We start from the raw sequence: 17945 nt of genomic DNA, 5'->3' as shown, positions 1-17945 counted from the left end.
TATTCGATCAAAATGGATTAAAAGCTGAATGGGGTTATGGTTTTTTTAAATTGGATGATTCTTTTTGAAACACGCTGTATTTGGTTCTATGATATACACATTTGCACATTGTATATTTTTTTAGCTTCAGTTTGATACTGGACTAAAACTATACTTAACAATGGCAAGCAGATTCAATTTTGCTCAACTCCTTCCATCATGTTAATGTGTATCTACAATGCATGATTTTTAAATTTCTTGTGTTAGGGAAACTGCTGTAGCTTCAGCATAGTAAACCTTCAAACACTTGAAATAGTTTTTAATAGTATTGTGTTCTAGATCGTTTGAGTGCAAGAGATTAGAAATATATAATTTTACAACTGAGTATTTTTCAAATCTTTGTGATTGTGACAGAGACACACATTCAAGTTACAAAATTGTCTTCTTTTTGCTGTGTTTTTTAAATTGAAAATTTAGTGGACTATATTTAGTAATTACTCTTTGTGAAGTCATCTGATAACTCATAGCACTGGGAATAAAGTTATTGATGTTTTTCACAAATGGTGGAGCATCATGTATCTTGAAACAAAAAATATTTTATCACAAAAACTATGGTGCTCTATTTGTAACTGGCTCGCTCACTGGGATTAGCAGCCATTAAGGGGGCACACAAATGCACCCCCTTTAATGGCAAACACTATACTTTGGACCCAACTTTATGTGTAATAAATTGTGCATGTAAATTATTTTGCACAAGAAACTTGCTTTTCTTTCAAAGTTAAAAACCAATGTAAACATATTTCTTCTACAGCTGAAAGCATTTGATAATTCACATTTTGTGACATCATCTCTTGATCACTATGTGTCAGTATGGAATTCCGAAACTAGTCAGAAGAAATGTCAGTTGAAAGGTGTGTGAATGTTTTATCTGTATTTATTCTTCCACTTTGATTGCAATGAAAACTTTATTGGATAAAAAAATGTAATTTAATGTATCTTTAAGGAGTTTTAAATAAAAAGGTTAAACTGAAACTAAATAAACTTTTCATTCTTGAAGTTAGAAATAATTTAGTTTTTTGGAGTAATTTTTTTAGTTTGTTTTTTAAAAAGTCAAGTTTATTTTTTTTTAAATTAATTTTCTTTAAATCTGAAATTTTATTAAGAATTGAGTTATATATTTTCCTCCATTAGGATTATAATGAGCTTTTACATTGACAAGAACACAAACATTAATTCTCATCAATACAAAATGTTGTGGGTGTGAGCACAATGTATCAACCAGATAAGTGTATAAAAACTTTTTATATAAATATAAATTGTGTTGTCAAAAGCTTGATATTTATGCAGACAACAGGAGCATATATGAAGAATCTACTTTTGGTTGGGGGTGACAGGGCTGCATTAGATTGGCCGCTTGAATTTTTTTTTTTTTTTCATCGTGAATTGATAAGAAAAAGAATTTATTAGAGAAGTCTTACTTCTCTCTTGAAAATGTTGGAATTTTTATATGGTTTTACTTTTGTAGTACCCACTCCAGGCCATTTTATAAGAAATTTGGACTGGTGGGGCACTAGGAAAAAAGGGCACTTGAAGCGGAATAAGTTCCAGTGTGTTTGTACAAATGATATAGCAGGCGAAAATTTCTAATTTTAATAAAATATTAATTAATAAATTATTAATTACTAAAATATTGACTAATAAAGTTATTATTAAACTCATTAGTTGATTATAACTGTAAATTTTGCTAATGATTCAATTTTTTAAATTGATACTCTATTAATATTATTAATTAATCGAAATTATATTACATTTATTTCATACTGATATCCAAAGGAAAAAAAACTATTTTCATGATTCACCATTGGTAGCAAGTACAACAACAAAAACTAGGTTCAGTCACCATGGCTATATAAGCTCCATGCCACAAGGAGTGTGGCCAGTGTAGTTATAAGTTCCATTAACTTGAATATTAATGATATGATATACTAGAGAAGAAAACGGAGCAAACATTGCATAACATGTGCAAAACAGGGAGGGCGGAGATGTAAAACTTAAAAAAAAATCATAGCAAGAAATCTAGCAGAAGTTTACAGTGCGTGCTGCAATCAAAAATTATGCACGGGGATAATGACACATTGTGCTGGCATTGATTCAAAACAATATTGAAGGAAAATTGTAAGACTTTTTTACTCTAGAAAATTATTGCATGTACAAAATGAAGCAAGGTGAAATTGTATATGCAGAACAGGAGAATATAACCATTTGCAAAAATATATACATGAAGGTACGCAAAAAATACATTAAACAGGTAAAAAAACAAGAGGGTGCGTGGCCTGATCAGAGAGAAACCGTAAGAGTGAAGTATATCTGAATAAGCATCAAAAGCGAGCTTAATAAGAAATCCTAATATTTTTGCTGAATGTTTTTGGAATTGTTTCATCCATGGATGTTTTGTGGAACCTTTCTTCCATTCTTTCTCTAGTTCATGATGTTCTGTGACTTTCTTGTGGATCTCTGACTGAAGATGTTACACTACTAGTTTCAATTTTTCTTTAGAATCCGCTCGATAATTTAGGTAAAAAACAATGCAATGTATTTCCCCCCCCCCCTTTTGCATACGCGATTGAGTCTCGTATATACGGGACGACCAGCAAATTTCAACCCACCACCCTCCCGATCTTTTAATGTCAGTGCCTCTGCCCATGACGAGTGGTAAAAGTGGACACACAGACATACACACACAAACAGCTCTGAAGAATTAAATCTTTAAAGTAAAATATGGGGGAGGGGGAATGTGACTATTTTCAAAATGCAACACAGCCCCATCTTAACCTATGGGGCTCATGTGAGCATGATCCGGGGTTTCATATCCGTTAGTAGTGAGATCCGTGCACAATGAGATCTGGGGGTACTATGATTTTTAAATGTGAGTATGTAAATATAAGTGAGCTGTAATTCCCAACTAAGTATTGGACCCCAAAACGTTACTTTGCCCGATGTTGAGACGGTCATGCATAATTCCCCCCCCCCCCCAAAAAAAATGAACCTTACTGAACTCTAACCCAGGGTAGGCGTGGACTCAGGGTGATGCATCGAGAAGATTGGTTTAGCTTGTAAGTTCGCTGTATCACCCAGTTTTGCACAGACCTATTTTTCCAATACAATTCAGTTCTTGAGGAAGGGATGGTTGCCCACCTTCTAGAACCATGCCTGGCCCAAAGTTCCAGAGATCGATCTTATTTATGAAATTTTTGTTCATTATTAATTCAGTTTTTGTTAAATTCAATCCAATTAGTGCAAAGTGTCTAGCTCTCTCACTATTGGATGAGGGTTGGGAGGCCCTGGTAAGACGAGGAGGATGAGAGGAAAATATTGTCCAAAAGGGGCTGAAAGAAGGATGAAAGGTATTTTCTCCATGACAGTGGTGGAAACTGGTAAAAACTGGCAAAAATTGGTTTTTCATGGAAAAAACAATTTTGACTCGATGTGTATTATATGTAAATGAGACATACAAATCATTACAGCAATCAATTTTATAATCTGATGGAAAATACATATACAAATAAATAGAGATACGTTTGTGCTCATTATAATTCCATTACAATGACCTAGGAAAAGTCCCCACACCCTAGCCCTGGAGCCGGGCAATTCTCATCACTTTTTTGGCTTTTTTATGCAATAAATAAATTATAGAAGGACCCATCCGGGATGATCATGGTCATTATAACAATATACAATTCTTTTGCATTGGTTTTTTTTAATGATCCTAGACATGAATATATAAATGTGGGAAGTATCGATTTGTTTTATGCATGGCAAAAAACTATTTTTATCAGGACTTTTTTACTCTTCATAATAAATAGAAAAATAAATGCATAACAATGCCTTGGATGCATACATAGAGAAAAGAATCTATTTTTCCTGACAGTTTTTACCGAAGTTTTTCCTATCTATAGCATAAACTTGCCAACCCTGATACAGTGAAATTTTGATATAATGATGCTTTGTGGATCAAGAAAAAAATATTGTTGTGGAGGGATTTATTGTTATATCGGGCATCGTTACAATGAGGTTTCACCGTACAGTAATACCCAGACTTACACTACCACTCAGGGGCGTGGAAAGAAATTTCGTTCGGGGGGGGGGGGACCAAAGTTATAGAACAATAGATTTGGCCATCTTTTTCCCTTTTTTCGGTAATTTTTTCACATTTAGGAGGGGACCAGACCCCAAGTCCAACCTTTCGCTACGCCCTTGCTACCACTAGTTGCACGGTTTTAGAGTTATGTGATTTTTAGTGAAAAATGTTCATTTCTGAAATTCAAGAATAATCACTGGATTATTGCTGAAATAGTGCAAATCATTAAATAATAATCAAATGATCTTCAACAAAAACAACTAGAAACTGGACTTAAGCAACCAGAATTAATTTTAATCATTATTTGGATGACCATACGTCCAGTGACGGATTGAAGTCGGCTCCAGGTGCAAAAGAAAATATTGGGCCCCCTTAAATTAGAAAAAAGTATGAAGTTTGGGTTTTTCGATGTGCTTTAGAAGTCGGGGCCCGGGTGCGTGCTTGGTGCGTCCGCCGTTAAATCCGCCTCTGCATACGTCTCGTATTTCCCGGAACATTCCTGTATTTTCACGTGATTTATTAATAGGCTACTAGTGCACAGAAAATTTTTTGAAACAGACTAGACAAACAACTAGCAACTAGATGGGTTTTTTACATCCAAATGGCCAGAAAGAAAAAGGCCAGATCTAGTTGGAAAATTACTAAGTTGTCAACACTGTTCTAGCTTGAGTTGGCACTACAGAAACACATCAAACACTTAAACTTTAGAGTGGAAAATAAAAACAAGAAAATATTTTACCTTTTTTCCGATGTTAAAATGTAGATGTTGATTTCTATCCTTTTTCAATGATAACAAGACAATACAAAAAGCACGCAACACGGGATGTAAAACAAACACTCAATTTAAAAAAAAAATCTGAACAGAAAGTAATTTTTTACATGAGTCTGCATTTGTGAATAACAAATTCTCAACATGAAATTCCCGGTTATAATCATTTCAAATTTCATCTTACGTAGCACAGGTCCTCCTAAAAAGGCGTTGACATATGATACCCCCAGGTCTTGATTGGTATTTTTTTATGGTTTGTTATTACTGTATGGCCCACTTGAGAGTGACCATTGGCTAGCTTCATCACAAAGAGATACTGTCACCAACACATCTCCCAAAGACAGACCCATGCCATTCTCTCCTTTCCCCACCCCTCCAACTTTTACACACATTGGAGATTCAATAGTAGCGGAATCACTCTTCAAGTATTGTATACTCACATAGTGGGGTTCAGTATACACAGAAACACTCATAAAACCAAAGTACAGTGGAACACTCGTTTATACGATTCTCATTCATAGGACTTTTACTCATTCATTTATACGTGTTTGGCTTCGGTCGCAGTTCATTCCTATACATTTTAATGTTAAAATATTTAATTCATTAGATGCACAACATCAATTACACAGTGATTTCATTTCGACTTGAACCCTGAAACTCTGCAAAAACTTCATTTTTGTCAATAGGATTTCAATTTTTTTGTAAGCAGCAAAAGAAGTCACTGAAATTAATATTTTTATGAATAATATCGCCTGAAAAAGCAATAATTTTTAGTATGATTGCAAACGGATACATAAAAATTCAGCAAGCTGGAAAAAAAAAATTATGGCTAGCCATAAACAAAATAATTTAAATTTTTCGAAATGCAATTATATTAGATGTACTGACCATACTTCTTCGCGTACTACATATTCCTCCTGAGTTTTTTCCATTGTGTTAGTGCTTCGTTTCCCAGCGTTATTCCTGGAGCATTTGCAACTGGTCTGCTGATAAACATGTGCAATATACGAGTTCGTTTTTTAATTTCCAGTAAAATTTCCTTTGGTTGTGGTATGTTGTATGCTAGCTGGCTACGTGGAATCATCTGTTCTTAATTTCTAGAAAAAAAGAAAAGCTTCCCCCCCCCCTTCTCGTGAACGTGAAATTAAAATTTCGACAAAAAATCTGGATGTATGAAAGAGTGAAGCTTGTGAAGAAATTAAATATGCCGAGTTACTTTTGGAGACGGTTGCAAAAAAAAATATAATAAAAATAAATTTGTAAATATAAACAGTATTGTTAGCAGAAAATCTTACAAATTTGTTTTTAATTTTCTTCTTTTTTTTGTCATTTGTAAAATAATCGTAAGAATCCTGAAGAGAGGAAGAGGGATTAAATAGGCAAAGTCATATTGGATTAAATTTATCAAAAAATCATAATCTCATGACCTTTCTTTGTTTTCCTTCACATTCAGATAACTTTTAAGCATAATCCGAAAGTTAAATAAAAATTCATTTCTGAGAATTTGGGAGAGTTACGGATAAATAAAAACTGCCTTGATTTGGTCTCTCGAAAGTCGTATAAACAGGGTTCTCTCTCTCTCCACTGTATTTTATTTTCTTCATTCCCCCTCTCTTCAGATCTAGAGACCACCTAATGTCCGAATTTGAATGGTTTTGTGCTACTACACTGATGTTTATCTATCTATATTGCTCTAAAATAGAATGTTTTAACCCCAGCATCTGATGACAACCCAGTAACTTTAGATCCTTTCTACTTCCAGGATTATGTAACTAAATCGTTTCACTTTAATGAGCATAAAAAAAAATCAATAAATGGTCATATCCTTAGCCTCCGCCATCTCCCATCTGTTCTTTGTCTTTTTACGAGAGCAAAAGACCTATTCCCGAGAAGTCGGTCCCTGGAAAACTTATTTTTTTCAGTTTAACTTTTTCCTTTTTGAAAAAAAAAAAAAGATCAGTCATAAATGGTCAGTCATCACAATCGTCGGAATCTTTTTTGTGCAAGTTTTTTCTTTGACTCCCTTCATATTCGTTTGAAGCTGAAGCTGCTGGAAAGCAAGAAAAGGGCTTTGCCCCACCAGTGGTCATTTTCTATCTTCACTGGTGGGGCAAATAGAAAGACTAGCAGGGCAAAATCCCCCCCCCCCCATTTAACATGTTAAAAAAAGGCCTGACCCACTCATGGTTTTGGGATTTTTTACACATGCTACAGGTGTGAACAAAATGCATTTGGAGAAACAAGGATAGATGTGATACTGTGAAATCCTGATGTAACAGTTCTCGGCAGATTAAAAAAAAAACTATCTAATGGGGTACGATGATGATTGCTGGGGGGGGGGGGCCATGATGATGATGATGATTATGTCAATTCACATATATGCATATACATTATAGACCAGTAGGCTCCACCTTTGATGCGGGGGGGGGGGGCAATGCCCTCCATTCTCTCCTGTATTTCCACCCATGGTATATAATCATGTATAAGCCAACCCCCCCTAACTTTAGGACTACCAAAACCACAATAAATTGAAAATACGTGTATAAGCCAACCCCCAAAAATCAGCGTAATTTAGAGGCAGGAAAAATCTTATATTTTCATGCAATAAAAGTTACAATGAAAAAATGATTCAAACTTTCTAATAATCCATTGCTTCTTCTGATTCTTCAAGCTCTACTTCAAAAGCCAAGTCATATGATTTGTTATCTTTGTTTTCATCTTCAACTGTGCTGTTATCGCCGTCGTCACTTTCATAGAGGATGCCGTTTTTTGTGGAAACAGAATTCTACACCTCATGAACTCACAGGCACACTAGGCCATGCCATGCTTCTTTAAGGCACGGCTTTTTGTTGTTTCTTTATTTTTGGAACTCATCCATTCAGTTCATAAATTCCTTAAAAAATCCTTAAAAGGCTGGTTGATGCTCACATCTAAAGATTGTAAAATTAATGTTAGCCCACCAGGTATCAAAGCCAACAATGTTTTCAGTTTTTTTACTCTGACTTTAACGTCATCGGTTCGGTGGGGTTACTGATTAGGGGTGCCATCAATAGTAGTCTAATGACGTCATGGATCTTCAAGCTAGCAGTGTGGAGGCCACATTGCTATATGATTTGGTAAAGTGTGTGGGTAAAGTATTTTCTTCCCAAAAAACTGCCCTGTTTATAAGCCGACCCACCCTCCCTAAATTAAGGAACTAATTTTTCAACAAAAAAAACTTATACAAGAGTATATATATGGTATAGCCCCAGTACAGTGCAGTGCCCGAGTGGCATGGTGGTAAGATGTTCGTCTACCATCGTGAAGGTGGTTGTCAGGGTCCCGGGTTCGAACCCAAAGGAGAATATAGATAAGATATTTTCCCTAATGAACTCGAGGCGACCACCGATAGACAGCGCCTTCACTTCCAACCCATCTCACTAATGGCAGTACATTGCAATATAGCAATATGGCCAGAGTTGGTGTTTGGTGAAGTAGTACAGTGCAGTATGTACCATTTGCCTCAAATGCATAGAGGCCTCATAATGAGATCTGGTACTATGATGTTTTAAAGTATGTATCTCTAAATTTGTTGACAAGAACTTTTAGCCAAGTACAGGGTCATCTAAACGCCTTTTTTCCTGGGGGCCCCCCATAGTGCTGTTGAGACTGTCCTGCCCCAGTACTCTGTAACAACTGCAAAAAGCTAAGAGATTTGAGTTTTTGAGTTCTGAGTGAAACCGAAATACTTTCATTGAAACAGATTTATGTGCAATGAAATATAAATTTAATTTGAATACTTCAGTTTAATTTTGTGGCTCAATGTGTCTGCACCCTCATAAATCTTTCCCTGGACCAGTGACAATCATTAAATCAAGTTTTTGCAATAACTTCTTTGCTGTGCTATGCGTGATTTTTGAAATATGGAATTGAATAACCATAGCAATATATGTTACTTTTCATATGCTATTTTTAGTCAGCATTTGATTTTAAAGAATCTAAAAAATACTAATTGCTGTGTGTTATAAGGAACCACTTTTTGCCTAAAACTCTGGGAGTGGCTTTTTCAACTTTTTTCCAAATTTTTAGCCCAAAAAATCAGGGGGTTCCTTATACATACCAAAATATGTTGTATACAGTAGCAATCAAAAGACTTTTGACGAATGCAATATAATGTTTATAGAGCCAATTCATTTACATGCACTGTCCTGACCTTGACATGCGTAAAGCAGAAGGGAGACATTTATCGACACCTGCAGCTGAAATTTGTTTGGGGTTAGTGAGCTGGTCATTTTTTGCACCCGACATCGCCCAGCCCCTCATCCGGGCAATGGCTAAAATTGACAATGGTCGATAGAGCCTGGGCGGTGCACGGAATGAAATGAAATGAGGTTAGTGAGCTTTTATTGTGTAATTTTTGTTTTTTTAATGGATCTTGGTGTTTTGACAAATGTAGTTTAATCAAATATGGAAGTAATAAATTCTTATTTATTATGAATTTACACGCTATAGTTTAAGGTTCAAATTATAGCGTGGGATACTGTATTTTTTTAAATAGTTCATCCCCATCTGAACTTTTTGAATGCCTTCATGTATATTGCCGAAATTTGATATCACAAATGCATCAGTGAGAGAAACTTTTGGTGATTCACTGTTATAAATCAGTTTTTTGGTTTATTTTATTTGCTGGTTCATTTGAAACAAAAAATAGCAATAAAATTTACATATTAATTTGTTAAAACATTAATGTCGCTTTTCTCTTCATAACTGTGGGGATAATTTATTCATGGGAAAGAGATATGTGTTGAGGTTTTTTAGACTGTTCTGACATTTCTGTTGCCTATGTTTAATGTTTTTGAAACTCAATTTTTTTAGGTCCTCTTGAACTTGTTACAAATATATGTTTTTACAAAGGAGAAGTTATTTCAGCTACAGCTGGCAACAAAATAGGAGTCCATACATCTATTGATCGAAAAGTAAGAAAAATACCATAGCCTTCTGATAGTCTGTAATTCATTAGCATGGTAACACATTTGTATTCACGTTTTGCACAAGGGTATACTTTAATTTTTTCAGTTTACTTGTGTTATTTTTTAAATGTCATAAGTAATGAATCAAAAATAAATTTATACAAGAATTCAGGTTAGTTATTTGGGAAACAACAATCCTCTTAAATTCAACTATAATTTTTTGTTCAGAAGGAAATAATTATTGAAATAATGAGTTTAAGTTGATAATTTTACTTCACATGCTGTATCAGGTCATGTTACACATTGTTTTTCTGTTTGTAGGCTAACTATACAAGTACTCGTTTAAGGTCAGATACTTTCAAAGGTATGTTAACAACAATGGCTCTATTACCTCTCAATCGCTTATTAATGCTTGGAGCAGACAATGGGAATCTAGTTTTGCTGGCTTAAGTTGACATTCTGGTGAATAGTATGTTTTATGAAACCTTCCAACGTGTGTATTTATGTGCAATATATATTGTATTTCTCATGTTGCTTATATTTCACCCATGTTTTTTACATTAAAAAGTTATAAAGGTAAGTATGCAAACATAAAATCATTAATGACAAAAAAATTTTAATTAAATTTGCATTGAATTTAATGTTATACTAAGCTATTCAGAAAGAATCATTGAATACCAAAATTTTATCCTGTAAAAAAAATAGAAATTAATTACAGAATGATAAGTGGTGCATAAATGCTGAGGGGAAAAATATCAGTTTTTGGTGTAAAATGTTTTATATAATTCTGATTAGCCACACACATAATCTGCAGGTAGTATGAAAGTTCTTGATAAACATTTTTCTTGCTTTCCTGAACATGCTCTTCGATAAAGGTGTTCTGTCTTAATCATTCTTCTGATCATATCGTGAATGCTCAGTCATTTTTAGACATATTTGGTTCTTTATACAAAATAAATCATGCAGACAGTGATTATCACCAACTATCATCATGCAAACAACAGCACACCAAAAAGCTGACTAGATACCATTTCACTGTTCTAAAAGAGCTTCCTAAATGACATACTAGCATTATATTGTCTATTATCTAAACTTTGAAGCTCCTCTTTTTACAATCATGTGTTACTGCTCTGTGTAGTTTGTTTAAAAATATAAAATTCTCAAATCAATTTATATAGTTATTAATTTTGCATCAAAAATTATGTCAAACAAAATCATTAATTTTTGCTTTTTTTTTAAACCAAATTGCACTTGTCTTCAATATTGTGAAATACAGTTGTATTCTCTCTCAATAGTACAATGATTCTATTAAATGAGGAGCTTATATATTTTTTAAAAGGGAACAATTCCACATTTACTAGATTTGCAGAGGTAAACATATTTCTCCAGAATGGACTGCTTTGCAAAAGTGGAAATAGCCCAGCAGGTAGCAGCATATAAGATAAGTAGAAGAATATTTAAATACTATGCAGGGCTCCCACTCTTCCTACTTTCTGGCAATATGTCCTACTTTATTGGTTTTGTCCTACTTTATTGGTTTTGTCCAACTTTATTGGTTTTGTCCAACTTTATTGGTTTTGTCCAACTTTATTGGTTTTGTCCAACTTTATTGGTTTTGTCCAACTTTATTGGTTTTGTCCAACTTCATTGGGTTTGTCCTACTTTCTAGTTTTTGTTCTACTTTTCCTACATTTTTTACCAAATCCTATCAACAGTATTCATGTAATTGATTTTAATTGAGGAGGGAATCATAGATTCGTTGCCAAATATTACAAATGTTGTCGATTGAAATTAATGATTCTGTCAAAGCAGAAATTATATCGTTTTTAAAGTTATCAAAAAGTAGAATAGTCATTAAAAACTTTTGTCTGGATGGAAAAATAGTTTTGTATTTACTACTTCCATGGTCTTGTTACAGTAACTAACATTCATCATTCATAATTATGGTGCACATTTTGTGTATAGGTGAAACAACCGTTTGCATGACAAAGCAGTTGGATGCATAGGCCTATTTTATGTTTGGTAATTCTGATGCTACCCAATAGCATTCAAATACAAATACAATGCCACAACAGGCAAAATGCCCAACGAGGTGGCTGATAAAAAGATGCCCATAAAACTATGGATGTCATATGTTTCAAAAATACAGCAACCCAATTAAAAATGCATACATTAATGTAATAAAATTGATTATGCAGACCTGTAGAATTGAAATTTTGGAAAATTGTCTGGAAACTGATGAACATAGTTTTGGAAACTATTGAAGAATACTCATCATGTAAAGATTTTTCACAAAAGTTGATTTTGGTATCACGGGAGAAAATCTATAAAATGTGTTGTTATAACCTTTTAAATACTAAATTAACTTTTAAAGGAATTTTTTACGTAATGTTTGTATTATATTTTTTATTATGTAGCTTTCAGTATAAAAGTAGCATAGGGAGAAGAACAAAAACAGTTTAAGAATTTCCATGTTTGTAAGTATTCGCTGAGATATTTAAATTCGAAAATCTTAGGAAAGTTAGGGGAAAAAGCAGCAAAAACTAACAGACAATGCTTCTTTCCTTTTCTCCTGTTTTTGAATTCAGATATATCTGCGAATATTTCACTTAGAAATGTAGAAATTTCTTTGTTGGCAACAGAACACATATTGTAACAACATTCTAATTCGGTTTTTGGGTACAGGGTGTCCATATAAAGAGTTAATTTTTTTTAATAACTATACAATCCCTTGAAACATGAATGAGGTAGCTGAAATTCCTGACTTTGCATATTTACATTCCTAAGAATGTATACAAATACAACGTCACAACAGGCAAAATGCCCAACGAGGTGGCTGATAAAAAGATGCCCATAAAAATATGGATCTCATATATTTAAAAAAAAAAAACAGTAACTCAATTGAAAATGTAATTAACACAAATTATAAACAATATATACATATGATAAAATATTATACAATGCCCATAAAGAATACTTATGGTTGTCTTATTCTAATTATGGATAGCTTCTCGATTTACCCCAACATGTTTATCGTATTTCTTTTTAAACGTGTCAATTGTATTACAAATTAACTACCTCCGGGGGTAAGCTATTCCATTTATTAACAACCCTATTAGGGAAAAATTCCCTGTGACACCATAACCTTGCATTGTCCCTCACCAATCGATACTGGTGTCCCCTTGTAAAAGCAGTTGATTGGCGGTGTACTAAAAGTTCATGGTCCATCCTATCCATCCCATTGAAAATTTTGAACACTTCGATCATATCTCCTCGACACCTGCATTCATCCAATGTAAACATATTCAAAAAATGAAGTCTCTCTTCATAACTCAAGCCCCGTGTGCCAATAAGGACACGTGCAGCTCTTCTCTGCACCCCTTCAACCAAGTCTATGTCCCTCTGTTGGTATGGTCTCCAAAACCTTACAGCATACTCCAGTCCAGGACGAACTAAGCCTCGAAAAAGCGGAAGAATGACTTTAGGAGAACGCGAAGAGACCTTTTTGAAAATGAGACCAAGCATTCTATTTGCTTTTTTGACAACCGCTGAACAATGTTCAGAAAACCTAAGTCACTCGTCAATGAGAATTCCCAAATCGGTGACTCTAGTTGCATCCGGGATAGTGACACCATTCAACTCGTAAGAGAACCGTGGGTTGTTCGAACCAAAATGAGCAACCATGCACTTATCAATGCTAAACGTCATGCTCCATTCATTTGCCCATGCTGCAATCTTGTTTAAGTTTGTCTGGAGCAACTCCCTATCGCTTTCATTTCCGATTACCCCCATTAGCTTCACATCATTCAGTTGTCTTCTGTATTTTTAGGGCATGCACACATAGGCATAAACAATTTTTATCAAATGATGGCCGCGAAAACCTTATAGACTATTTAATATTTACAATGCTTAGCAAAGAGCTAGAAGTGAAAGTGTTTCATTTGTCGAAAAAGATTACACTGGCATATTGAACACTAAAATTTAAAGAAATCCCTTTAAAAAAAGGATGGACAACACAGTAAAACCATCCAGTTCACCTTGACTTATTTACATTGGACCTTGCAATTTACACATTTTGCACTGTGCTTTTGGAAGTGGTCTCGAAAGAGCATCATTCTTAAAAATGTACACGCCTTCATAATTTGCTGTGCATTGTTGAATAGAGTTGACACCGGATTGTGGAAGATTCCAAAAAAAAACCAAAAAACATTGTGAGGGGGGAGACACAGAAAAGAATGTTCTGTATTAGCTAAGTACTCTGTTTTGACCAAAAATTGTTTTTGTAACGTTTGGCTTGAGTCAATCTTACAGGATACTGGAATGTATCCTAAATCGCTATCTACGAGAAAAAAAGTTAAAATTTTTTTTTTATTATGCTATGATTATGATATCTAAGGGCATGTATCCTCCTCCCCATCCTACTTTTTAGCCCTACTTTTTCTAATTTTTTGAGTGGGAGCCCTGACTATGTTAAAATGTGAAAACTGAATTTCGGAAAGTGAATTACAAAATAATTGAAACGTTCTCTTTGGAAAATGAGCTTCTAAAAAATGATATTGTTGTGTACACAATTTTATTTATGTTTTTATCTTAATTTTGTTAACTCTGCATGAATCTTGGCTTTACTTGAAGAGTAAACATGCCTGCATCTTAAACCGTGGTCTAATGAATTTATTATATGGTTTTCTTATACAGTGAGTAAATCATAAAGCATGTATATTTAGGGATAGATCACACACACTAAACAATTTTCACACAAGCTGAAATCAATCTCGCCTAAATATTTTGGTTTTCTTTCCATTTAATGTTCTTTTGTTCCTAATTCAAAGTTGTAAAATCTATATGAATCCTGGTTTTTCAAATCGAAGTGGAGATTTTTTTGTACTATAATGTCTAAAATCATGTTTTATATTTTGTAGAAAGTGTGTTTAATTTATAAAGGTATTTGTATGAGTTTATATGCAGGATTTTAAAACTTTTTTTTTTTGCATTGTAATTGAATTGTACTGATGTTAGTTATTTATATTGATGCTAATTCATATAAATATGTTGATAAAAATGCAATAAAGTATATTTATTTTTATAAAATTACTAGTGATGAATTTGTAGCACTATTCAAATATTTTGAGATGGTTGATTTTCTGTGAATATTCTAACTGTATTAAGTTGGAAGTGAACCTAATTTTTGTTTTAATACATACATTATTCAAAACACCCATATTAAGAAAAATAAAATGATAAAGTAATGCTTTTGACCATGCTGTTCAAAAGTGTTTTACAATCAAAATTAAAAATAGTCTAGAGAGTGCAAATAGAAAATGTGCAATGTATATAAATTACAGTAATATGTACTTCCTTTATGATTAGAATGCACCGATTTATCTCTGAAGCTGCAAGTTTGTTTTTTAATCATTTTGTATAGGTTTATTTTTCAGTATTCAATATTCTGACATTTTGAGATTCAAAGTAAAATACCTAAGTTTCAAAAAAGAAAAAAATCTATACAAAATTTTTATCAATCAGTAATTTTTAATGAAATCAACAGCAAATGTTCTTTATAGTGAATCACCATTTAGTTTTTTACTGTCATTAAGAAGTTTATGGGGAAGGGAAAATTTTTAAATTTATATTAAGCCACATCATTTTTTTGTCTTTCAGCAAAAAAAAAATTTTGTAGAGATATATTCCGTCCATATTGTGCATAAATGGTGCATAATAATAAATGTAAAAAAAATGTAATGTGCAGTTTGTTTTTTATGTGAATAATTTCTGTGAATTTCATTAACTGTCTGATTCAATGAAATATTACTCAATATCTGCGCATGAAAAACTGAAGGAAGCGTTGCTTGGCTGTGTGAAACTGAATCTCTTTGCAAAATGTTATACTACACAATCTAAATTGTTTAATTATCACAAGGCCTAAAGCTTGCAAATTCCTGATGAGAATATCATTTATCAAAGCAGTATTAATTTGCTGGGATTTGCCACTTTTATCAGGCTCTCAAACAGTATATCAAACTTTTTCTTGCAATTTAGATAATGTGAACATTGTTTTAATGATTAATTTTAAAATTCTGGCCAAAAAAAGTGACTTTGAAAAAAAATTTACTCAACATCCTTGCATTGGTTTTGTTACTTTTAATTTAATGCCTTTTTTTTTATTAAGTTTTTGCATATATCAGAAGGTTATTTGAAGTATCGATCAAATAGAAGATTAAAGTCCTGTCTATAACTGAAATTTGATGTAGTATTTAAAAAATATATAATGGGAATTTAAGAGGAACTTTACAAATTCGCTGGAACTACAATAAAATTTATTTTTTAGAAAGTAAGTCATATCTCTATATAACGGAGTGACTGTTTCATCAAAAATAAAAAATTAATAAAATGTTACGTATAAAAAGTTTACAGCAGAGGAATCAAACTAGAATGGCAAGACCATCATCAGAAGAGGGAATCTGGAATTCAGGTGGCCATCCCCCCTCCAAAATGTAAAATAATGAGGTATAAAAATCATAAGTTTAATAATAATTTGGGGTTTTCATCTGAAAGAAAAACTGGCTGCAGCCATATATAATGTAATTTTTGTGGAAGTTTACTTGTTCAAAATATAAAAGTAGCAAAAAAGTAAAAAATCCCACCATTATTAGGTTGCAATGAGACTAGGAGAATTCATAACCCCATATATAGTAATGGTATGAATGTTAAGTCCATATGAAAAAGGACTAAGGTATCCAACTGTCTGTCTTGTCACTTTTCTTAAAAATGGTACTGGTGTAAACTTTGATAACATTTTTTGATAGAAAGTGCCCAGAAATGATAAAAACAATAATAAATTTTGGACTATATCATTTTCTATGAAAATATCATTGTCAAATTTTAAGCAAAATTCAAGTGATGTTCCAAAAATGATTGCAAAAAATTCTATGAATGGAATTTTTTTTAATTTTCACAATACTTTCAGCTAGTTACGGCGTAGGTTATGAACTAAAGTTGTAAGGATTATACAACATGCTCATAAGTTACATTGAAATCTGTTGATATACGTGTGAAAATTTCTGGAAATTTAATTCTACATTTTGTCTATAAAACACTGTAATCAGACAAATATGTGATTGACTTTAGAGTTTTAGTTCATGACTTAAGCAATATATAGCAGAATATCATATTAAAATTTCTTAATGATACAATGAATAGATTTTGTAAAACAGTGTCACAAACTCAAGTAAAATGTCAAAAATAACATTTGTTGTTAAACGCGTTCAAAGTTTGTATTCACGGCAGGGGCAGCTTATGCAAGGGGTGTGGTGCACGTGGGTAGCACGTTGGGAGGGACGGCAGCGTAGACTTAACTGAAATTTTTAAAGTCTTAATTAAATTTTTGTGTGAAAAAGGGAGGATAGAACCCCCTCTTGTGTAGGGACCATGCCCCTGCCTCGCAAATTCCTAACATTTTTGGGTATAACTGGTATAATAATGTGGGTATAACTTCGGTTCTGAGCATCATATAAACAAAACAAGGCCTGTTTTTGAGAATCGCAAAGAATAGGGCTTTCATAAGAAATAAAATAAAAATTGATATTTTCTAAAAAATATGAGATTTTCAACGTAGTTGGATACCTTAAAAAACAAAGCTCAGAGCACATTAAAAAAAAATTTGGTTATGATAACAGTAATGAGAAATACAAAAAAACTTTTTTTCGCTAATTCCATATGACAAAAAAGATGTAAAACGAGCTTGTCAAATTAAGTATGAGAAAGTCTCATATGATCCTGTTAAAATTAATATCAATTTCTTACCGATAAATAGTTTAATCATTTTTGATGAGCAGTTTGGAGCAAATTATTTTCGTGATTTTTGTACTTTACCGCATGTTGAAGCTGCATAACCCATGCAAAAATTAAGTTTTATTTCCACATTTTGATGTTACCTAGAAAACAGACTCGTTTTTTTTCTTCTTTCTTTTGATGGTTAACGAAGTTATGCGATCAAGAGCGCACGAACGTCATTCGTAAGGGTGACACGTATGATGAATGCATCTCTTCAATAACATTTTAGAGGAACTGCTTTCGAAAAACAGTTTCGCCATTCTGTACTATTCTATACGAA

At 33.0% G+C, this 17945-nt stretch overlaps 1 protein-coding gene across 1 annotated transcript in view; it reads left to right on the top strand.

Moving 5' to 3' along the window:
- The window catches only part of Wdr81 (WD repeat domain 81), a 67772-nt gene extending 55004 nt beyond the window's left edge, over window positions 1-12768 (top strand). Inside the window, exons 27-29 of the mRNA XM_089247189.1 lie at window positions 791-890; window positions 9741-9841; window positions 10157-12768. Coding sequence (XP_089103315.1) covers window positions 791-890; window positions 9741-9841; window positions 10157-10285 — 330 coding nt within the window. The 3' untranslated portion in view covers window positions 10286-12768. The remainder of the gene's footprint in view (window positions 1-790; window positions 891-9740; window positions 9842-10156) is intronic.
- Window positions 12769-17945: the final 5177 nt, after the last annotated feature.

This window comes from Pholcus phalangioides, unplaced genomic scaffold (genome assembly GCF_987345545.1).
Source record: "Pholcus phalangioides strain wild (caught in Gottingen) unplaced genomic scaffold, Ppha-v1.0 ptg000017l_1, whole genome shotgun sequence".
NCBI lineage: Eukaryota > Metazoa > Arthropoda > Arachnida > Araneae > Pholcidae > Pholcus > Pholcus phalangioides.
Note: the sequence above shows the minus strand (reverse complement) of the source record. Positions and strands in the feature narration are given on the sequence as shown.